General features: G+C 34.1%; 1 protein-coding gene across 30 annotated transcripts in view; it reads right to left on the minus strand.

Annotated features, from left to right (window-relative positions):
• Positions 1-24,436, minus strand: part of ADGRL2 (adhesion G protein-coupled receptor L2) — a 609,188-nt gene that overhangs the window by 40,219 nt on the left and 544,533 nt on the right. For 13 of the 30 annotated variants that reach the window (XM_032425144.1, XM_032425111.1, XM_032425029.1 and 10 more), the window contains 6 exons: positions 16,195-16,304; positions 10,974-10,988; positions 9,244-10,044; positions 1,976-2,269; positions 1,341-1,444; positions 277-462 (listed from right to left, as the gene is read on the minus strand). In XM_032425144.1, the coding sequence (XP_032281035.1) occupies positions 277-462; positions 1,341-1,444; positions 1,976-2,269; positions 9,244-10,044; positions 10,974-10,988; positions 16,195-16,304 (1,510 nt within the window). The remainder of the gene's footprint in view (positions 1-276; positions 463-1,340; positions 1,445-1,975; positions 2,270-9,243; positions 10,045-10,973; positions 10,989-16,194; positions 16,305-24,436) is intronic. The other 17 variants (XM_032425177.1, XM_032425101.1, XM_032425136.1 and 14 more) reach the window with 2 other exon arrangements.

Genomic DNA, 24,436 nt, shown 5'->3' on the forward strand with positions numbered 1-24,436 from the left:
CAAGTGCAGATAATGCATTCTTAAGTGGGAGTACTGAACACAATCAGGCAATGTCTGCCACCAACTAAAATCTCCCTCAGAGATTTTAATTTTTTTTTTTTTTTGTCATGTTGTTCCTTTCTCAGCTGTTAATTCTTTCTTGGGAAATTTGACCAAATTAGAAATGTTGTTTCTGAGTATATGTCAAGGGGGCCAGAGGTTTGGCAGTCCATTGCTAGAGGAATCAAGAGCTGCCATACAAAATGTCTGATTAAATAACAGGAAATTCCTACCTACCTTGTTATAACTCCGTCCAGCGGAATCCTTTTCACTAGGTTTCAGTTCCTGCAGCTGTGCATCAAGAATGTCCACCAACTGCTCCATCAATCTCACTGAAGAACTCACATCCCCAGCAAACACCGGCCCTTTGGTATGTTTAGCCAGTTCGTTGGCAAGACTAGCAGCATTTTCTCCACTTCTGATCTGAAATGACAATTTATATTATCTCAGTATGATTTCTTGCCCTGTTTGCGGCTTCTTGTTCTTTTCCTGAGTATCTTTGTTGTGGTGAGAGAAACATTTGCAAATATGTCAAAATCTGCAACTAATTGAGACCAATAACTTTCTCCTCATTTCAGATGATTAAAGGTTCTTAGATTCTCAGCACACAAAAGAAATTCTTAACCAGACATTTAAAAGAAAAGAAGAAAACCAGAAATCCTTTTTAAAGTTTTTCAGACAGCTTTCTCATTTCACTGCCACCATTTGAAACTACTCTTTAAAAATCTTATTTATTTTTTCCAGTGATCCAGAAATTTAAATCAGAATGTAATCAGTACGATACTGGGAGTTATTATCTACTGCTTGCTTGCATTTCAGAAAGGTAGATGACGAAGGAGAAACTAAAATGTCACTGCATTGCATTGTAATATTAAAGTTACTAATGCCTTTTAAAGTCGTTTTTACTTATTCTATCATAATCATCTGTGATATAAACATCTGCTTGCATTCTGTGGATTCAGTTTCAAACTTAATGGTATTTGATTTATTAGGCCGATGGACCATTTGTCTTACAAACATCAAAAGAAACAGAACAAACTGAATATGAATGAAATTTAAAAAAAAAGAAAGAAATTAAGCAAGTATCTACTCATTAAAAAGCTTAACATAGAAAACAGCATGCCCCAAAACATATGAAACTTTGAATAAATAGTTTACAGACAAAACTATGCATAATTTTTTACTTTTACACTGAACAAAGAGCGATGAAGCCGGTTTTAACATACAAAGCTGAATTATTTATGTTAGACGTTAAAGCCCTTAATCACCAATGTGTATCATATTAAAAGGTTCCAACCAACCTTCTGAGCCAGCTGATTTACCCAGTGTGAGGTACAGTTGCTAAGATCAGGGCCCTTAGGGTTCCATGTTCCAGTGGAAACCATGCAGAGATAGGAGGCAGTTCCTACAACAGAAATTGAAACCATTTTTCTGCATGCATTCGGGAAATCAGCTACGATGATAATACACTGCATGTTAAATTTTGAATAAACGCTAATGGAAGTGGTTGACAATAACTGACAAAGAGTAGGGTATAATGCAGATTATAAACAGTAAATATAAAGTCAGCATAGAAATATCAGACGTTTACAGCAAACAAACAAAAAGCCCTTGATTTTCTTGGGACTCATCCAAAACGGTACTTGTAATGAGAAAGGCAGCTGTAAGGAAGCCTCACTGGAGTCCATGGGCAAAAAATGTCAGGCTTGACCTAGGTCTTTAAGAGGGAGAGGTACTTCAGGGCCTGACCTTAAATAACTTTCACCGTTTATGAGCCTTTAAGTTATCTACCAATGCTCTATTACCAAAGTTAACAAAAACAGTAACAAAATTAGCTATCGTAAATGTCTCTCTTTCCTCGAAGTCACTTCAGTGTAATTCAGAACCTATTCACACAAAATGTAAAAATGTACGTTTGGCATTTTACAAGAACTACCTCTTGTTCCCTTGGGACATGGTCGTTCAACCATCATTCCCCTTTGTGTCTGAGGCCACTTTATCCCCCTCGCGTCTAAGGCTTCGCAGAATCTCTCTGGCAGGGGAAAAATATTTGTTACAGGAGGAACTTTGGTTGTAGAAACTGCTGGAGGTGGTTTTGCCCCTTTGCTTCCTTCCTGTGATCCAGCTACAGTTGTGCTCATGGGGCCTTTCTGTGAAGTAGTGCTTGTGGTTGATACTGTGGTTTTGAACAGCTCAGCTGAAGAAGTTATTGTCACAGCTGTGGTAGGCACTACGGAGAAAAGATGAGTATATTAATCTCAAACACACACTTGCACTCACATACAGGCACACACGTGAATATGTATAGGCACACACACAACCCAAAACCCCTCCCCATCCAACTACCCCCAAACCAGCAACGTGAGAATTAGTGAGAACACCAGTAAGGTTGGAGAAAGAATAAATCCCTTCATTTGTTCCAATATATTCATATTGTTGGCTAAGTAAGGGAAGTTTAGGCTTTACTATAGAGTTTTCTGTATGACTCTCATTGTCTTAAGTCTACATCTCAATGACATACTTGATAATACAGCTTAAGTATATTTCATCATTTATCATCCAACAGAAACCGAAGGACAGTTTTAAATAGTTTCAGTGTCTATACCCAGTATATGTTACTATGAAACAACACAGAAAAATTCTTTTTTAATATAAGTTCATACCCTGTAAATAATCAAATTCAAAGCATCAATAAAAATCTGACAATTACATATAGTTAGGACAATAGAAAATTTAAAGTCACCCACTCTACATCTTGCAGGAAAATAAATACTGTGACATCCTTCCACCCAGCAGCCATTCTTGCTTGAGAGATTTTTGAGCATGCCTGATTAGATCCAAACAGAAGATAAGCTCGGCATGCTTGTGCTGTGTTAGTAAGAAAACATCTGAGGCTTCGTTAGGCATATTTACATTTGAAAATGTAGTAGAAAAAGCAACTAGTTCTGGTCAGAGGATTATAATGCAAGATAACAGGTTAGATCAAATCAGGCCTAATTTGAAACCAACCTTACAAACCATACCGACGGTTTATAGAGAGCGTAAAACGAACTACCGTTACACATTTGAAATTGTTTTCAAAAAATTTCCAGCATTACTTTCAAACTGTTTAATCTACTAGGTTAAAAAAAAATAATGTAGGGGCGCCTGGGTGGCTCAGTCGTTAAACGTCTGCCTTCGGCTCAGGTCATGATCCCAGGGTCCTGGGATGGAGCCCCGCATCGGGCTCCCTGCTCCGCAGGAGGCCTGCTTCTCCCTCTCCCACTCCCCCTGCTTGTGTTCCCTCTCTCGCTGTGTCTCTCTCTGTCAAATAAATAAATAAAATCTTTAAAAAAATAAAAAATAAAAAAAATAAAAAAAAAATAAAAAAAAATAATGTAGCTTAATGTTTCCTTCATTAATTGCCATTTAATTAGTTTAAACAACCAAAATTCTGTCAGTAAAACTTCAATGCTATCATTTAAAATCTACTAGGTGATCACACTAAAGTTTTATCAACATTTATAGAAAACTGGCTGTTGAAACCTTCTATCTGTGATGCTTTAAATTTAAACTAATAGAGTACAGCAAATTAAAAAAAACTATTTTTTCAAGTAGTCTGATAAAAACATTACCTTTTTTTATGCTTTCTCTATAATGTAAGAAACAAACCAGAACATTAAAACTTAGAAAACAAGTTCATGTTATCACTAATATGTTTATCATTTTAAGTTCTGGTCCATAAGTAGTTGTTTATATAATGCTATCACTATTGACAGAGTATCCTAAGTCCATCACAAAAAGTAGTGTATGCACATGTTTCTACTTCTTTAGGAGTGAGAAACTTCTTCTGGTCAATAAATGCATACCATACTCTTTCTACACCTTTTTCCCTTCTATCTCAAGAGAAATTTCTTAATCATGTGTTTTATTTCCAGGGCATAATTTATTGACCATATGAGAGATGCTGTGCACATTAGTCAAACATCATGCCTAGCCAGCTGCTGCAGAAACCTATTCAAACCTGTCTATCTTTCTCTGTAAAGCACTTGCCTGACATCTTGTTAAACCTCTGTAATTTTCTTTTGATTACAATGCAGCCAGGCTTTCAGGGCTTTCTCAATTAACATTTGTCAAAAGCATCACACTCTTTTTACAGAAGTGTCAAATGACTGCCTCTGAATCAAATCTTAGAGAGTAGTGGGGAATTGGAGTAAAAACGAAAAGGACAGAGCAACATGGTTTAGAGTCACACCATCTTATTTATCTCTCGACACTGCACTAATTAGTATGTATTTAGCCACTGAAATAGGTCTTAACAATACTACAATTAGTGATCTGTTAGCTAAGCACCAGGAAAGATTCATAATAACTGAGTCATGGTAGGTAATAAAATGACCTCTAGCATATGCACAAAATTTCTTGCAACATGCTATAGCCTGTTTGCTTGTGTTTTTGATAGTAAATTTCACACATTTTTCACCTTTTGTTCATCAAAAGTTTAAAGGGAATCGATCTTCTTCAAAGATAAATCAATGAAATATTGGGACATCATGAAAAACATGAAAGTAAACTTGTAAGTGGCAAAATTAAACCCTTTTGAAAGACAATCAGAATTTCTGGAATTTTGCAAAGCTGAAGTTTAGCAACTTTACAGAAGGCATGTTTTTCTAACAATGAAACCATAAACACAGAGGCTGTTTCTCAAAATTAACATTTCTTCCATAAGTGAAGACAGGTCCCAACAGGGCATCTGATAATGATAAAAGGCTACACTTATTCAGCATTTATGTACCAGATGCTATGCTAATCACCATTCATGGATCATCGGATCATCTTATTTAATCTTTACCACAACCCCAGGAAGTAGGCACTATGATTATCTTCCTTTTACAGATGAGAAAATTGAGCCATGGAGAAGGTTAGGCAATTTATTCAAGGTCACCTGGCCATACTCTTGAATGTTATGATCTTACTTTTCTAGGCACAAGATTTTCATAGACTCTGGAAAAGTATGGCATCCCACAAAGCAATGTGCCCTTATTTAGGAGCCTTTAACTGATTCCTCTCTGTGTAAATCTCTAAAACAAGAAAAGGTATGGGAAGATAACATAAAATACTAGAGCAACAGATGATAAAAAGTTTCATAATGTAACTTATGTGGCAAAAGATTCAAAACTCAAGACTATCCTATAAATGGTACTAGAAAACATGGCAATTCACAACAGAATTGTATCTCAAATCTAAACCTTATTTTACAAAGTTCTGTCCCAGAGTTATCAGAGTGTCGTATCAAGCATCCAGATTAAGTGACTTAGCATTCTGCCTACCTTTGTCATTTGAGTATAGAGACCCCAAAACAGCACTAATAAAATGCTAATAAACATATTTAAGAACTACCCTTGAAAATTTCAACAAACACATATAGAATGCTTCAATTTACTATGGTAGTGCTTACTAACAATAGAATCCATTTATGCTAAGGGTAGTACTTTTCTCACCCAGGTCCAAGAACTCACTCATTGTTCACTGAATGAACTCTAGTTACAAAGAGTCTGTAGCCTGGGAAGGCAAAAATATATATTCATTAAATTTACCTTTATTCAACATCTAAAAATAATGATTATCTTTTATTAAGCAATTGTTATACGTGGAAAGATGTTTCAAGAAATGTGTATTCTATGCTCAACACTTCCCAAATAAATAAACCTAGTAGTTCTCTTGATACAAATTTTTCTTCATACTATTGAAGTGTCTTACTTCATGATTACCCTAAGACAAATATTCAGGAACTGTCAAAACCCAAGACACAATATTTTTTCAATAATATTTGGGAGGGGCACCTGGGTTGCTCAGTTAAGTGTCTGCCTTCGGCTCAGGTCATGATCTCAGGGTCCTGGAATCAAGCCCCATGTCAGCTCCCTGCTTAGAGGGGAGTCTGCTTCTCCATCTCCCTATGCCCCTCCCCATTGCTTGTGTGTGCTCTCTCTCTCTCAAATAAATAAATAAAATCTTTAAGAAAACTAATATTTGGGACATCAAATATGCAGGCAAAGTAAATACAAAGCAATTCAGATTAAGAAGCAGAAAAGAGTTAAAATAGGACCGAAAGGGTTTTTCCTAAGTCTACTTTAGATAGGGAGAAGGTAAAAGGAAAAAAAGAACTAGTTTAGAGAATTGGAGGGACTGAACTATGTAGAGATAACATAAGGCTAAAGATTGAAAGAAAAAAAAAGATGTATTTGAAAATCATTAGAGCAAAGAATTAATATACTTGCCCTGTTAGGAAAGAAAAGGTTTGGGTTTATAAATGGAGAAAAGTATTGAAGCTAATATCCTATGAAACAGTCCACAACAAAAAATGAAAGGAATGATAATTTTACTGCACGACGTATACCTTAGAAACATACACGGTAGAAAATCCAGGACATAAGACTAAATTACAGCCAAACCAGTTAATCATTGCTTTATGACGGCTGAAGACCTGAATTCTCTGATTGCTCTGTTCTATCAGTTTTGTGGATCTTGCTTCTGAAAAGCTGACAGTGGCTTATTGATTTGACCTAAATTGATGGGCCAGAATAGTTCTGCAAGGCCCCATCTACATGCATATAGATATCAGCACAGATCTTGGATGAGAGAGACAGGAGTCTCTAAAAGCACATGAAGATAAATTACACAGGAGAGGAAAGAGAATATGGTTCAAACAGCAGCAAGAGAGATTTAGGGTCATATAAAACTCTGTATCACTAAGGGTTTAATAAGGGGCCAATATGAATTTTTTACTTTCTGGGAATATTTAAGAATGGCTAACTATATTGGATAACAAAACACGGTTGTAGGAACACAACTACCAAATATGTCTAAGTTCCCCATTTTCAAAGCTGGTAACTGTTCTTTCAAAAAATATCTAAACTATCAAAGACTTTTTCATCTGAAATGGATCAAATTATTTACTAGAATATAAGCCACATATGGAAAATGACATTATTACTCATCTTGTAGTCATGAAGTACTTTGTGACAAGTAGACGGGGCAATGATTCTTTGTTGAATTGAGTCTGTACTCAATTTATTCACAATCTCTCAGGTGTTGCCTGATTATGAATTTCCATTTTTAAAAGTATTTTATCTCTCTTTATCCTAATGGAGGGGGAAGAGATTTATTGCCGCCCAAAACAAATGTAACAGCTGTGAGAGTAACACAGGTTACAAAAAAGATTAACACAACAATCAATACACAATGTCAAATTTTGTCAGTTCCTCAAGTTTGCCTTTGACAAACCTGTAGGATAAAGGATGAAGGATGGTACTAGCTTTTAGAAAAAGAGCTGACATACAGGAAACATTCCAAATTGCTGGTCTTATGAGAAAAAAAGATATGTCTAAATTTAAAAGTAAATGATTCTGGGGTGCCTGTGTGGTGCAGTCGGTTAAATGTCCAACTCTTAGTTCTAGCTCAGGTCGTGATCTCAGAGTCGTGAAATAGAGCCCCATGTCAGACTCTGCACTCAACGCAGTCTGCTTGAGATTCTCTCTCCCTTTCCCTCTGCCCCTTCCGCTTGTGTTCTCTCTCTCTAAAAGAAATGAATAAATCTTTTAAAAAATTTTTAAAAAGTAAGTAATTCTATGATATTATCCTTAAAAGATTTAATTGTTGGATATTTAACAATGGATATTACTACTGTAATTTTAAGGCAAAATTTAACAATGGATATTACTACTGTAATTTTAAGGCAAAAAATTCCAGACATACATGAATTAAAGGGGTCTTGCATTAAGTCAATATGTCATTCTCTTACTTTTTAAATAAAAATCACATACTTTGGTATACTATAATGACTCAAATTAGAAATTCAACTATAAGAAGCTGTGACTTTTGCTTTTAAGGTCCTGACCATATTACAATATTTAGAACTTAGTAATAGTGTATCTTCTTTTTTTTTAAAGAAAAATTTATTTATTCATGAGAGACAGAGCAAGAGAGAGAGAGACAGGCAGATGGAGAAGCAGGCTCCCCGCTGAGCTGGGAGCCCGACGCGGAACTCGATCCCAGGACCCCGGGATCATGACCTGAGCCGAAGGCAGATGCCATCTGAGCCACCCAGGTGCCCAGTAATAGTTTATCTTAAAATACATTTAGGTACATGTAATTATGTTTTAGTGTACAGAGTGTATGTATTGCTTTGACAGAAAAAGATACTAATTTTTTTCACCTTGTTGAAGGGATTGATTTAATCACTCCAAAGAACTTCCCGGTTCCTGAAATTTTCAAGTAACTCAATAATTGGAAAATTCCAATTAACTCAGTAAATTTAAATATTCAGATCTTTAAAACACAAATATTACTGTTCAAATACAAAAGACTTATAATTAGTACAAGCTCTGTAACAACATATGAATAGGTTACTTTTATCATGAGTATGAGGTAAGCTTGTTTTAATGAAATATTCATTTAATTTATCCTCATAAATTGTTTCCCACAGAACTGAATTCACTTGATCAACTAAAATATATTTCCAAAGATTCTACATTACTTTCTAAAGTAATGATCCTCCATAAAGATACCTAAAGAGAACACAAATCGAAAATGTTAGCTGATCCATCTTCATAAATCATCACTGGGGATCATTTAATGCTTAGTCTATGTGTGACAGTTAAAGTCACAGAAATATTTACTTAAAACCATCACTAATTTATCAGGAAATAAAAATGTGTAATTTTACTAGGAAGATGTTGGATGACTCCCTCTCCTACCCAGACAGCAGACACCAAAACTTCAGAACACTTACGCCTGACATTGTACATCAAGCCCAGCAATTCTCCTGGGACTTCCTAACACACATTTCCCTTAACCACTGGCGCCAAGAAGTTAAAAGGTCTGCACATAGATTGTAATCAATTCAGAAGTCAGGTAGAAGAAAAAAAAAAAGAAAAGAAAGCTAACAGGTTTGTAGCTGGTATTATATTTTTAGCAATGAAAAACAGTAAATTGACCAATGATGCCACAGTTTTTCGTCGTCAACATTTAAATGAAAAAATTCAGAGAAAGAAAATAGGCCAAACTGAGGCTAAAAGGTATACATTATGTGACAGCATGAAATATCACAGCATTATCCTTTGAGCTTTAGCTATGAAAAGGAGAAGGAAACCGGCAGGAAGAGGACTCCCAAGTCTTTTAAAAGTAAGCTTAAAGACATCAGCATTAGCAAGCAAACATTCTTACCTTGGGCAGGATCAGGTGGACCAAATTCCAGAGAATATCGTAAAATGAAGTTATTGTTCCACACGTAGAGTTGGTTATCTCTAGGATTGTAATCCACTGCAGCAATATACTGGTATTGGTTGGGGAAGGGAACATCTACATATTCTCCTCGGTTTAATCGGGTATTGTAAATGTAATCAATTGCATTCTTGCCTGTTTCACTCTCATTGTCTTGATAAACTGACCTGACCACATAGAGGACGCCGCAGATCATAAAAGCATTTGAGGCAGCACGTTTGTCATACACAGTCTCCCACGTTGCTTCAAATCGAAGAGTGTATGGATTTAGTTGGCTAATAACGATCATTCCGTTGTTCTGTTCAGTGGCGTAAATGACCCATAAGCCATTTTCATCAACTGCTAGGTCGATATCCGTCTTCCCTCCCCACCTATATGGTGAGGTATCGTGATAGTTGGCATAGTTAATTATGGCCTCTCCACTCTTAATTCTAGTCCTCAAGTCAAATTTCACAATGTTTCTTGTTCTCTCTTTGTTAAAAAAGACAGCACCATCATACACCACAAATCCAGTACCATCTACTCGATTTGGAAGTTTGTATGTCGTCGTTTGGCGACTATTTTGGAAATCTTCTAAGGAAGCATATTCTATTAAAGTATCAGTACGATAGGGAGTCCAGGGCATGAAATAAATTTTATCTGCAGCCTGAAGAGGGTCCTTGCACCAAGCACCTGCCTTTTGTTCAGCTTCATATATACATGGTGAATCCACAATTGCTTTCAAGGTCCCAGGGCACACAAAAACTAACAGTCACAGAGAAAAGACAACAATTAAGCCAAGTTAAAAAATTAAACAGGCAAACACAAATTTTAATGATCATAAATCAAAAGAGAGAAAATGTGTTTTATTAACATTAGATTTTACCAAAATTTATACTTAATACAAGTACCACCCCTTCTCTCCTCAAGTTACAATAATCAATGTACCAGCATACAAATTGGCTGGGGTTGATTTTCACAAATACAAACCTAAGTTTAAGATCATTCATAACTGAGCTGACAATGTGCATTTTTTGCTATGTGTTTTTAATCTTATAATTTGGTAATTTATACTTTAAAACTCTGAGCTTTGTGCATAACAGTGTACAAAGTACGTTATTTTAGTACCAACTTTGTACCCTCCCTCCCCTAGCCCACGTATAAACCCTCAAAAGCAAAACACCAAAATAAAGGAAATACAACAAAAACCCAATGTGAAGGCTTATTTAGAACTTTTATAAAAGTTAGACTGAAAACAAAGGTGCTTCACTTGAAGAAACATAAATACTCAGAAAATGTAATTAGGAACAGAGAAAAGTAAATACAAGGAAAGCAGTGATGAAACGACCAGGAGACCCTGTAACCATGGCATGCTATGGAGAGGGTTCTGGAAGCCAGGCAAGATGACACTTTAATAATAAAATATCCAAGGGTGTCAGAAAAAGAGATAAAGGGTGAAAAAGAAACAGGGAAAGGAGCAGCTCCCCCTCGCCGACTTCAGAATTTTTACCCCATCACCAGATTTAGCAGTCATATAATTTCATTGTAAACAGTCAACTTCTTTATGAGGTGCATTTATGAGATCCTGCTGATTATTTTAACATCAGGAGTGTTGTGGGGGGAGGGAAGGGAGGAGGTGACAGCCATAAGGCACATAACAGGGAGCTGGGGTTCAGACTGTGTACGTTATTTACCTTTTTGCTCCACTTCTATTTTAAGCATCGGAAGAAAAACAAAAAAAGTGCAAGGAAAAAAGAAAAAAGATTAAAATAAATTGACTATTAGTCTAAGACCGAATTCGTAATAGATGCTAAATATAGGAAGAATAAGAGCTGTACTACTTTGGATAAAGAGAAACACACAACAGGAAAACCTAGCAGGAGAAAGATTCTAAAGTTACATAAAAGAACATGGATCAATCATTTTAGTAGATTAAGGAGGCAATACAAATATGTTGGCATGTTGCTTCACTTAGTGTACCTGAATAAATAATGAAACTCTTCACTAATGCATGGTATATATACTCTTGCCTTTCCAAAGTCACTCAGCATTTTTATCCAGTTTTACTTTATATATGTATGCTACAGACACAAATGCATGCAAAGGTGTATCATCCCCATCCTATCTTATCCTACGAACTCATTATTAAATTGACTAAAATCAGGTAAGCATAACAGGAAAATATGTTACAAAAATGACAACTCAATTTTGGAGCTTAGGTCAAATTTAATGAATATTGATATGGTTATATTTTAACATTTTCCCCCAAAGATATTTATGTAAGAATAAATATATAATTACGCATCTTAGTACTTTTCAATTTTTTTATTATTTTCTATTTCTAGAAAAATCCATCTTAATCATAAGAAAAAATGCCTCCTTTGCAGGAATAGATAAATCTCCCCTGCAACCCCAGTAGGGATTTTGAAGGGTGGGGTAACGTAGTGCCTTTCTTCCCCACTAAGAATTAGTAAATTCCTTATTTAGGTATATATATACTTTACATTATAAAATTCTTACTAAATTCCATATATTACATATCTCAAACTTGTAACAGTAAGTCTATTTTTTTAAAAAAAAGTAAGCAAAATACATACAAGGAAAAAGCAAGCACAGTAGGCAAGGAGAAAAAGGAAGAAAGAATTATGGTTAGCTTATTATGACATTGTCTACCATCATCAATGTACACAGAAAGCAAGCTGGCATGCATGCAATAATCATACCGAGCATTCAAAGCAAATACCTTGACTCCACAGACCTCATAAAAGGTAAATGCTTTCATAAAACAAACCTGATTAGTACAGTTAAATGAGAAAAGAAAATCCTCCCCTCCAAGAAGTCTAAAGACATGGATTACACAGTTAGGAAGGGTGCTATACAAGATTCTTGCTGGTAAATAGAATTCTAATAATTACAAACCATAAAACGCTATTTTAGATCGTATGTAGGCTGTGAAGTATGTTGCCTGAATTTCATAAAGTGACCAGATTGATGTCTGTGATTCTCCCTCTTTCCTTATTAAAATGCATTAGGGTGTGCTAATACTCTATCTCCAAACTGATTACTCAAAGATACCGTAGTTGCACATTTCATTAAGATGTCTTGGCTTGATTAATTTTTAAAAATTACAGTAATTCATCAAGATTAAATACTGACCACCTGAAATACCTCAGGGAGAAATACCATACAAATATTTTTGCCAGAGGAATAGCATACAAGCCTCTGCATTAAGCCACCACCTCCCCATCCAACTTGGTCTATTTGACCACTTTCAGGAAACATACTTGCCCTATAATGTGTAATTCTGACTATATCCAGTAAAAATAAGTTCAGTGTTACTGATACGAAACAGTTCTTTTTTATAAACCAGTAGGCCTAAAACTACTCCTCAATGAAGAGCAATATTATACCTGCTTAGAATCAATAACGGAAGGGCGTGGTGGGAAAATAAGGATAAGAGAAATCATTAGTGTTGTGACTTCTCAGACTATATTTATATACAGCTGTATTCTTTTTCTCAGGAAAGAATGATTTTACTGAGTAAATCAATTAAATGTAAAGGATGGGAATAATACATTTTAAAATATGTTACATATTTAAAACAGAACTTAAAACAAGTTCAATACAGAATGTATAAAACATATTTGTTTTCCATTAATTGAAAATGGCCAGGCTTTATTATGTGATACACTAAAATAACAGCGCATTTGCTTGGCAAAATATTAAATAGGGAAGTCTTCCTTTGTGATTTAACCAATCATTTAAAGAAAAGAAAATGTATAGAAATTGTATATAATTTATAGTTCTGATGAAAACAGGAGTAACACCCAAATGTAAAAATAAAAAATAATTAAAACCTTTGATGATTGATGAATCACATAAGATATGGATATTGAAAACAAAAGTCCTTACATTATGATTTTTATGAAAACCCAAAGGACAGATCTGTCAAACCAGCCAAAACTCCATCAACCCAGAAGAATATAAAAATACAATAAAATTAATGAAATTAGCATTCTTCATCCCATGCCAAATGTATACTGCAACTTGTCTTAAAAGACTGTATGAATTAATTCATAACAATACATTTACTATTCTATAGACCAAACATAAATACACGACCCACTAACATCAGTGGAGGACGACATGGATGTGCAAGACACGAAATCGACCCAAAGAAACTTAAGCCTACATCCTCTGTATCTGAAGTGACACACTATTTCACTTTGAATAATTTCACACTGATTCATTAAAAATATTCAATTAATAGTAATGGTTATTCTTCTCATCAAACAAAACTTACAGCTAAAATTATGGTATAATTTTTAGAATTTAATGATAATTTGAAAAAGAGGGCACAAATATCAAACCAAATCTTGCTTGTAAGGTACGAAATTCTAATAATTATTTTCCTTTATCCTGTACGATCTTTATGACTTCTTTTAAACACATACACATTCAATTACTAAGACTTCTGTTAATGATAAGGATAACCAGGATACACACGTTTTGACACAGACATTATCCGGGTAGGTATAACTGTCACGTGTAGTATTACATGCGCTGTCTATAAACATAAAAAGTAAAACAAACAATGGCATTTCTAATAAATTCTGTTAACTTATTAAATAATTTTCAAAAATCATGGGAAATCTCGGTATTTTTTTAAGAAGGAGGAAATGCTTTTCGGATGTGTAAACTCCTAGAGCATTTGCTCTGGATTGAAACTGGCATAAAGCCAGGTGGTAAAAGACATATAATAAATGTTATAATGACAATTTTTATCAAATACATAAAGTTTAAAAGGGGTTTGCAAATGACACAAAGTACAAAAACACTATTAAAACAAGGGGGAAGGGAAAAATACAGGCTTAAAATGAAAGTATAAGGGATGGGTATAACAGAAACATAAAGAAACAAAAGGAGAGGAAAATGAGGAAAAGAGGTAAGGAACTACACAATTCTGCCTAATATCAAAGCAATTTAAAAAGATCCTTTGCATTAAATTTTAATATTAGTGAAAATCATGTAACATAGAGTGTGTCACTACCATACAGTAGACAGGAATTATAATTCTATTCTTTAGCATGGAATAATTTGAAAAAAAAAATGCCAGACTTATTTCTGCCTCGTGCAAACATCTAGAAAGGTAACAGCAAATTAATTACTGGTTTTTGTTTTTTTTAAGGACAAAAACTAAAAAGAACAAATACTTCTCTGCGTATAGCTATTTGCAAGTTTAGTGCACAATATACAATACTTCTGGAGAACTGAAAAAGTAAAATTTTGAAAGTTAGATGTTCCAGAAGATATCCACATTTTCCTTTCTAAAACAGCACAAGAAATAACTTAAGAGTCTGAAAATAATATTTGCTTAACACTGTTCTTGGTCTATAGACTAGGTTACAGGAACGGGCTCCAGAAAGACAATTCTTGGCAGCTCTGACTGATTCCACTGTTTGGGAATGGATGCTGTATTCCTTTTCTAATTTGAGGACAAAAACCATGATAAATTCAAATGAAAGCGACTTTAGGAACAAAATTTTGGTTAGCTCAAAAGAATACAATGTTCCTCTAGTGGCACAGGAGAATGATTATGTAAGCCACCAACTCTACATACAAGAGAAATAATACAAAGATCGGTGCACTCAGTAGGCTTCCAATCCTACAAATGGTATAGAAAATACTGAAAACATAAAAAGCATCCATTTCACAGTAACACAGGAACAGAGAGCAGGGATGAAAAGAAAAGATAATCTGTGTTTGGCCTTTAACTGATACCCACAAAAAGCCAATTTATCAAAACTGTGGGCAGAGAAGAGAGAGACCGCACCTTCACAGAATGTGTAAGAATATATTACTATCATAATGGACATATTATATTTCTCTGAATTCAGCCCTTTCGTTTAAGAAATATTGATAGTTTGGACATAGAAATCTATCAGGAATAGTGATTTAGCTTTTGAGGTTCTGGAAAAGGCAATTTCATTATTTAGTTTAAATCCATCTTTTTAAGGAGGGAAGTGTACAAAACTTTCTCGAATCATTAAAATTGCTGCTGAAAAACTTTCAATTCAAATGCCCATGAATCAAGGTTACAGGATGCCTCTTTTTTCCAATTTAAAAAAGTAAAGAAGACAAGAACACTATTAAACAAACTAGCTTATGAAAATTACCTAACATACTGAAACTTTTGGTTGTCTAAAATGCTTTTTTCTACTGAAAGTGCAGGATACAATTTAGCAGTACGAATTCTGAGATTAGGAGGAAAACTACACAGAATTAGAGCATTAGCTAAAGATTACTTACGAAACTTCCACCTGAATTTTAAATATCCCTCTACAGGATCTAATGGATGTTGTCAAATTAAAAATAGAAGTATATGTAAGGTTTGGTTATATCTATTTTATTTATTCTTAAGATTTCAACACTGAATCTGGTAAAAGAAATGCTCCTGTAAGGACAAGGAAACAAAAAGAAAAGCACTCGCCTCAGTTACTACAATGGTAGCTTTTACCACAACAGCAGGTAGCCATTCATTCAAGTAGCTCACGATTAAAACCGAAGTCAATTCCTTCTTTAGAAAACTGTGAGCCAAACCAATTTGTCAGCAACTGGTATTGGGCAAAAGTACAGATTTCGATCTGCCCTACTGAATAGCTAATTCAAGTTTGTTTTCTGGAAAAACACTAGTCTTAAAAGCCAAACACTTAAGAACACAGACAGACACTTGGCCAGCATCACACTATGGCTTCCTTCCACACTTCATGAAGCTAATTGGAGGCCCAAGTCTGTTAGTGCTCTGCATGCATAATGGTTTCGTAGGCCATAAACATATGCTTCTTTCACATGTGTAGTCTTTCAGCATCAACGAGGAATGCTGGAGAAAGTGAAAATCACAAACTTCATACTTACTGTAAGGGACACATTCATATTGGACTTCAAGATATTTGTATGTTCCAGGACATGGATCAGGAAATACATCTGACCCAGTAACTACTATACACTGTGTTCGATTGTTGCACCTAGAAAACAAAACAAATCAAACTGGTGTATTTGTTTGTTTGTTTTTAATGAAGAAAACTAATACAGAACTGATTCATATTTTCTTTAAGCAACTAGTACCGTAAAACAAAAAATTCAACTGATATTAGGTTGCTCCACATTATTAAATAAAGAGCTATAAAAATCCTATTTTATGTTGTACTATTTCTGTATCATGGGCCACACTAAATTTTCACTCAAAGTAAAAAGAAAATAACAGTTCTCTATTATTCTACTATACATTTAATTGGAATTTTTAGCATATTCAACATGTACTAAAAAAAACAGTACACTTGCCATGTTTAAGAACTAAAATAACAATTAAAAATGATACTATGATTGAACAGAAACAGTCATAAATTGAATAGCTTGGAAGTAAGTTTTGAGAACACATTAAAACAAAGAAGGAGCCAGGTTTTTAAGTTTATCCATTAAATCCAGTTTTGTGTTAAGTTTTGTGTTACAGGGACTTTCTGCACTCTTCCAAACCAATAGATCACACCTTCCATGCCCTGGCTTGATAAATGATAGAACACGTTTAAAGCAGTTAGCACAGGGCGCCTGGGTGGCTCAGTTGGTTAAGCGACTGCCTTCGGCTCAGGTCATGATCCTGGAGTCCCTGGATCGAGTCCCGCATTGGGCTCCCTGCTCGGCAGGGAGTCTGCTGCTCCCTCTGACCCTCCCCCCTCTCATGTGCTCTCTCTCATTCTCTCTCTCTCAAATAAATAAATAAAATCTTTAAAAAAATAAAGCAGTTAGCACACTGCCTGGCACATACTGTGTCTAAGACTGTTGTTACTCTTGTTATGTTCATTGATCACCATATGCTTATACTAAATATGACATGACTATGAACCTAGATTCTTCTAAATTAATACTCTCTGAAATAAAATGTTGAAAAGACGGGCCCTAACATGATGCCTAGAATGTCCTATTTATTACTACTGTAAGTACTTTTTTATTTTTGTGTTGTCACTTATTCATCAAGATTATTAGGATTAAGGTAGAATTTTAGGCGAGATGATATTTATTTAAGTTCTACGAATTTTTCAAAATGATCTTTTTATAAGCTTTATAAAGGCAAGAACCATTTTCCTTTATAATTTGCTTTCATTGCAACTCAAAGGAATGTAATGTTTGCAGGGTTTTATTATATTTTCTGATAGTACATAAATTAAGAAGGCAAAGCAAGAAGAACAAGAGCATTGTAACAAAATTTATTTAACAATTTGAATACCAGACATTCTATAGTGCATAAAATAACTGGACTATAAAATGGCAAATAAAGACTGTAAAACCAGCTCAGTTTCTTTTAGCAGGACAGCTAATGAAGGACAGGGGAAGGAGGCATGCATTAAAGAGGGGTAGGTACGTTAAGTCATGCATCCTTGGAGCCATTTCTACTCAAACCAGGTGGATTCATCCTTGAAGAGCAGCAAGACTTGAAAACTTCTACAGGATCAAATGGGTAAATTTTATAGGTCAAAGTATATATAATAAACTTCCAACAAAAGTCTTAAATATTACATAAACTATAATATTGCTTGTACAGATATTAAACTAATGATAAGTTTTATCACAATTTATCTAGAATACTGTATGCCATATATTTTTAAAAACATACCATATAGAATAATTTTCAAAAGCATGGACAATGTAAAGGGTGCAGTGTCACATTCTTATGCAACATCATGTTTTACTCCCGTTATCTGTATTTCTTTTAAACTGGTTCAGTCATATGAAGAAATTTGCCAATGGTTCTCCATTTGGTAAGTGAATTATTTTAACGTGAAATCACAGAACCAATTTTATATCTTAAAATTTTAAACAGCAGATAAATTTAAGATTTGTCAATAGATCAGTATTTAATATTTCAACTAATGTTTCATTTTCTTCTTTCTTAAATTTTACAATAAGAAAGTTCGCCATTTTGTTAGTTTCTTGATCTCCCAGGAATCCTCAACCACCACCTGGTCCTTATCAAAAACCAAAGTGCTTTTATTTCCTTCTTTATATTTATATACACCTGCAAGGATCTTCCCATTTTCTCACTCCCACACCTTTCAGAAACAAATCTAAACTCTAAACTCATGTGAGTTAAACATCCCTTTTATATACTCCCTTAGTGTACATTTTATAGCCACTCAACAAAACCTTGCCATGGGAAAACATGGCAAGAGTAAGGGGGTGGTACTCAAGGTTGAAATGGACCAAGACTGTGAAGGATTTTGGACCAAAGTGAAGGAGGATATAGCCCAAAGGATTTAGGAATTTATATCATTTTTTTTTTAAAATAAAGAATATATTGGTATGCCTGGGTGGTGCAGTTGGTTAAGCCTCTAACTCGGTTTTGGATCAGGTCATGATCTCAGGGTCCTGAGATTGAGCCCCACGTCAGACTCCCACACTCAGCACAGAATCTCCTTAAGACTATCTCTCCCTCTGCTCCCCTGCCCGACGCATGCATTCTTTCTCTTTCTCCAAAATAAATAAATAAATCTTTTAAAAAATAAAAAAAAGAATACATTGACAATTATCCATTTCCCCCCAGATGATCAGATAAATATGAATGTAATATGGGGTCAAAAATATCTTTTATTTTGGGTGCCTGGGTGGCTCAGTCAGTTGAGCATCTGCCTTTGGCTCATGATCCCAGAGTCCCGGGATTGAGTATCCCCATTGGGCTCCCTGCTCAGCGGAGAGTCTGCTTCTCCCTCTCTCTTTGCCCCTGCCCCCCCGCTCATGCTCTCTCTCTCAAATAAATAAAATCTTTAAAAAAATATCTTTTATTTCATACTTTTCAATGTCACAGGATGTTTGCAAGAAGTATACAAGGGATACGTATTCCTTCTTCCATTACATTTTGTTTAAAAGAGACCAACACCATAAAATGAAAAATAATTGTTCATATTTACTTCTTCTGAATTTTTTTGCATTAGTCATCTGACCAAAACGACAAATTCAAATTAATGTCAAAAGCAATTATCACAATTTATATCAACCAGATGATTTTTATTTCTTTTAATAATCACATTGTACAAAACACTTTATGACAGCAAAAAAGTGTTATAGGGCTATATTCTTAAGTAAAATGAAGGTAAGGAGACTTAATGCAGTTCCTGAAAATAAAACTATATAGATTTCTAGAATTCATAGCTTCCCAAGATGTCAAAAATGTTCATTTTATATATTGGAAATACTAGAAATTGATCTTGAGAAAAAGTGGAATTTGGGGGCTAAAACAGAAAAGGGTCAGCAAGAAGAGGAACACAATTGCTAGAAGCATAAGACTATCAGATTTGCATACCAGTATCTTGCTTCATGGGAAAGAATACCTAAGCTTTTGGAGGACCAAATGATACAATTATGTACATTCAGTTATGAATGAAGCGAGAGCCTGAAGTTTTCAAATTCAGTAAGTGTGGGGACACAAGGGGAAAGAAAATACCAAATGTGAGCTGTTAGGACTGAGAAAAATCTGAAAATTCCTTAAACAGTATACTGTTATTAAGATTGTAAAACTGTAAACTGCTATCATTTAAGATGATAGTGAAAGAGAAAGCAATTAGCCACAGAAGCAAAGTAAATCTCACCAACTGCTCTGCTTCAAGTATTCATCCTAATGAAAATGAAAAGTTACAACTAAGCCAAGAAAAGAAAGGCCTTCAGTTGCTTGTATTCTCAGTCCTGGGCATACTTCCTGGCATGATTTTCTCCCTCTTCCCCCACAGAAAAAGATTTATCAGTAAAGGTATGGCTTTTATTAACTATTAGATTATCGGTATATTTTGGTAGTATTATATGGATTCATTGTTAAAAATCTACACTTTTCTTAAATGTTAAGCATAAAAAAATTAAGTATGAATGAGAACAAGGCAGAATAATACGGTTTTTTAAAATAGGTACATCGCATGTATGCCCATTTTTAACAACAGAAGGAAAGTATAATCTTTTCCTAAATATTTGCTAGCTAATGAAAATTTCTAACACTAAATAAATCTGGAAATAAAATTTTTGACAATCTGTGAAAATACACCACGTTTCCTAGGAGGATGTCATTAAAAATAACAACAAAAAAAGATCCACTCTAATCACTGCAAATTTTTCTATGTTCAACCTTTGACTTCTTTATTTAAAATAAGTTTTAATAAAGTGGCTCAACTACAGGAAGAAAATGATCATTTTTAGAACTCAAGGGCATAAAGGCAGCCCTAGCAAATAATGTCTAAGCAATCTCTAGGGTATAATGTACGATTTAACACCAACTAGTAAATAAATGTAAAATGCTAATAAGCACTCAGTCTCAAATTCTAAGCATTCAATTATTTTTAATATTTAAGCACATTTCCAAAAATTTCCAAAAGTTGGCACATACAGACAAAAGGCTAATTATTTCACAACACTGTGTTAAAACCACTATCAAAAATACCACCTATGTATTATTTCTACACATTATTTCAGGTTACAACTTTCTATCATTTTAAATAATTTTTCCATTAATTTTCTTACTAATCTAAAATATACAGAGTACAACCCTCATCTTGAGAATTCCACATGTTAACTAAAATAAATCCAATAATAAATGCTTTGTAACATTATCAAATTCAAACACCAGAAGAAAAGTATTATTTCTGACATTAATATTCATAAAACTTACATTTTAATCATAAAGCCCAACATCTACAATGAAGAAAATCCTAAATCCTACTTTATAGGTCATAAAGCTGTTTTAAATGGGGCAAAAAACCTGAATTTTAAAAATTAGTTTAAACTCATTCCTGCAAGTCTTTCTACTCTAAATGGAAAAAAAAAATCTATTTGGGAATGAAGCCAAATGTACATCTCAAAAGCTGAAGAAATAAAACCGCATAATTTTGGAGATTAATGCCTATTAGTTTACTTCCTATGAATAAGGGAATGCCAATATCTTTGCTTTTCAGCAAAATTTAGAGTATAACATTTGAAGTCATTGATATTGTCTAGGTTTGTGCATAATATGTAAAAGAAAAATACTTTACAAAATATCTAATGAATCTCTTCACCATCACAATTAGCATATGGTAAAAGTTAAAGGTATTAAAACTGTGTATTTTATCTTCCAGATGTAATCAATATTCTCAGGTTTCAATATTAACTTTTAAGGCATCCACAATCATTTTTGAAATTAAGTTAAACGTTGCCACAAAAATGCATAATGGAAAAGGCATTTTATAAATGGGTATTATCATTAATTTACATACTTATATGGAAATTACCTTAGAAATTGCCATGCACAAATTAGCAGTACTTTGAAGAAACATTATCTTTTTTATTAGGGGGACAGTACTGATTCATCACTAATGAAATATTAATAATGCAAACAAACTATTAATATGTTGCTTTTCCTTAATCTTTTAAAAGTGTCAATGAAAGAAGACTCAATGCACACATAACTTATAATCTGAGAATAAACTGTGTAAAAATGAACAATATAGTGTATCATTTGACTCTGTTCAGAAGCAAAATCATTTGCTATTTGGGAAGATTACTGTTTAAAAGCAGAGGCTTTAGAATCAGAAAAAACTGGGGTTTAAATTCCAGTTTGTCTGTTTCCTTTAACTATGAGCCCATAAGCCATGTATTAAACCTTATAGCCTTCTTTCGAAGTTTGTCTTTAAGGTTAGATGGGATAATGCAGCAAACTCTGCACAATGCCTCAACAAACATGAATTACCAAAGACATCAATAATGATAAGTACTCCCTTATATAAGATGGGCATAGATTTGCAAATCTTAAAGGGGCAGAATATCTTTTATTGTCCAGAGTAGTTCCTATAGTGCACCTATGATTTCCTGTGTACAACTTTAAAAAAAGGCCAACTATTCATGTAAATTCGTTTCCTTCCCAACCCTAATCTTGAATTGTACCATGCCCAACAAATTGCTTTTACTCTTCTTTTGATTATCTTATGCTCATTATTACACTTTACCAAGTGCAAAGTATGGAGATGAGATTCCATGTGTAATCTATTGTGAGAGGTGTTTTAATCAATAGTCTTGTTCTGCTGATTAAGCAGGGGCTTCTGTTTTGGCAAGATAACATTAGTTTCTCCAGTCATGCTCCAAAAACCATTGGGAATCTTCAGCAGATCATTAGATATACTACAATAAAGCTTTGGTACATTCTCTTTTCTTCCTTAAATTACTTCTTCACTGTCCCTTCATTCCCTGTCTCGATGGCACTGCATTATTATCACATCTCCCCTGAAACTTGCACTAGAGCTATGTCTCCAGGCCATAGGATGCCATTTTCAATTGAAGCTTCTGCTTGAAAATATAAATTAAGAAAATTTCATTATCTCCTGCCAGGGGCCATTATTCACCACAGTTCTATGGAAGATTAAAAATGCAAAATCTACCAACCTGAACAAATACTCCAGCATTCAACAGAAAAGCTCAGTATATCATGACAGAAACTAAAAATTAATGTTTGCTGAAATTTGGAGTCACCCTCTAGAACTAGTCCAATTCTTTATTGAGCCTGTAGGTTCAGTGAAGATTGCTTCCACAATTTCAGTCTCTTCATGGCATCTGTTATTTTTAAAATTCAATTATAAAATACTAGCAATAATAGGTCTGTTTTCTTTCCTGAGTAATCTTCTACCTTAGTTAAAACTGCTTACTTTTTTGGAGACAAACTACATGCTTTCAAGGTACCAGGGTATCATGCAATGACACTCTTTTCCAAAGTGCCATATATAAGCAGAACATTCACAAGAGTACCCTGGAAGAGTTTAAGCCACATACACATGGGGGATTATTTCTTCTTAATGAATGCAACAGCTACAGTTCAATTACTGCAACTGAATCCATTCTCTCATTAATAAATAGAAATGATATTCATTCCTGAGTCTCAGTTACTAAAAAACAAAACAAAAAACAAACCTATTATATGTCTATAAGTAAATTTTATTCTACTCAAGTAAACCAGTTTTAAAAAGTTAGAAATGTTACCTCAAAGGGCAAAACATAAAAAGAAATGAAAGAAAAAAGACACTGTCAACCTCTACATTTTTACTGGAGGTGATTTTATGCCTGGCACAGAAGAGAAATTTAGTAATTGTTTTTGAATGAATGAAATAAATGATGAATAGTTAGCCTGGTTATTTCTGCTTATAAATAAACACAGTTAGGAGAAAATAAATACCAGACATCCAATTCTGCTTTAATCAGCTGTACCTGATTCCGGGAGAATTCTGTCAATTTGGACATAATTTTGTATCATGAAAGCCAATGATACAGCACTTAAGAGAGGGGCTATTTAAAGGCAGAGGAAAAAAGTACCCTTTGAACTTCCAAATCACTTCATACACTAACAATTCCAAATGACCAAGGAACGAACGTACAGTACCCTAGGCACTAGAACCCTTGACCTTCTGAGTCCAAATTTAGAATAAATTTTTACACACATAGCAAATGACCTTAAAATACTAATAGGTAAGTTCTAATGCGAATAGATTTATTCAAGGAAAGTAATCAAATAAACTGAGGGGATAAAAAGAAGTTATGTTTCAAGATAAAAGGTGACAATCATCCTCAAAAATCAAAGAGGGAAACTGAGGTGAATGTTACAGCAAACCTCTTATTTTCTTATTGTATAATGCTCTTTTAGCATCTAAACTTTCATTCTGTAAAGCTAAGAAAAGTGGGTCCCGCTTTCTTTAAATATTTATTAATGATGATTTGTGAGCCTAACTAATTGCTAGGTAAACATAACATTAGGAAGCTAAATGGTGTGTAATTATTATGGAAAAAGAAGAGGTGTTCTATAGTAATGTTCCCGTTTGTCACATAACTATGTTCTCATAATTTATTTAATAATTTGTGTATTCTAGTAGATTTCTATCCATCATATAGCATTTAATTCTTTAGGCATGTTAAGATTATACTCAAAGCATTACAGGGTATGTGTTGTTTGAACTATTTTTGAAATCACTGAAATAAAGTTGAATTATAGAAATAAAGTTACTAGTAGAATCTTTAGGAAAATATGCGTGAGTATTGGTACATAATATGAATACATAATTTGGAAAAAATAACAATTTCTGTTCCTTCAGTTTCCAATATGCTGGTG

The sequence above is a fragment of the Phoca vitulina genome, unplaced genomic scaffold, assembly GCF_004348235.1.
Source record: "Phoca vitulina isolate PV1807 unplaced genomic scaffold, GSC_HSeal_1.0 scaffold2, whole genome shotgun sequence".
NCBI lineage: Eukaryota > Metazoa > Chordata > Mammalia > Carnivora > Phocidae > Phoca > Phoca vitulina.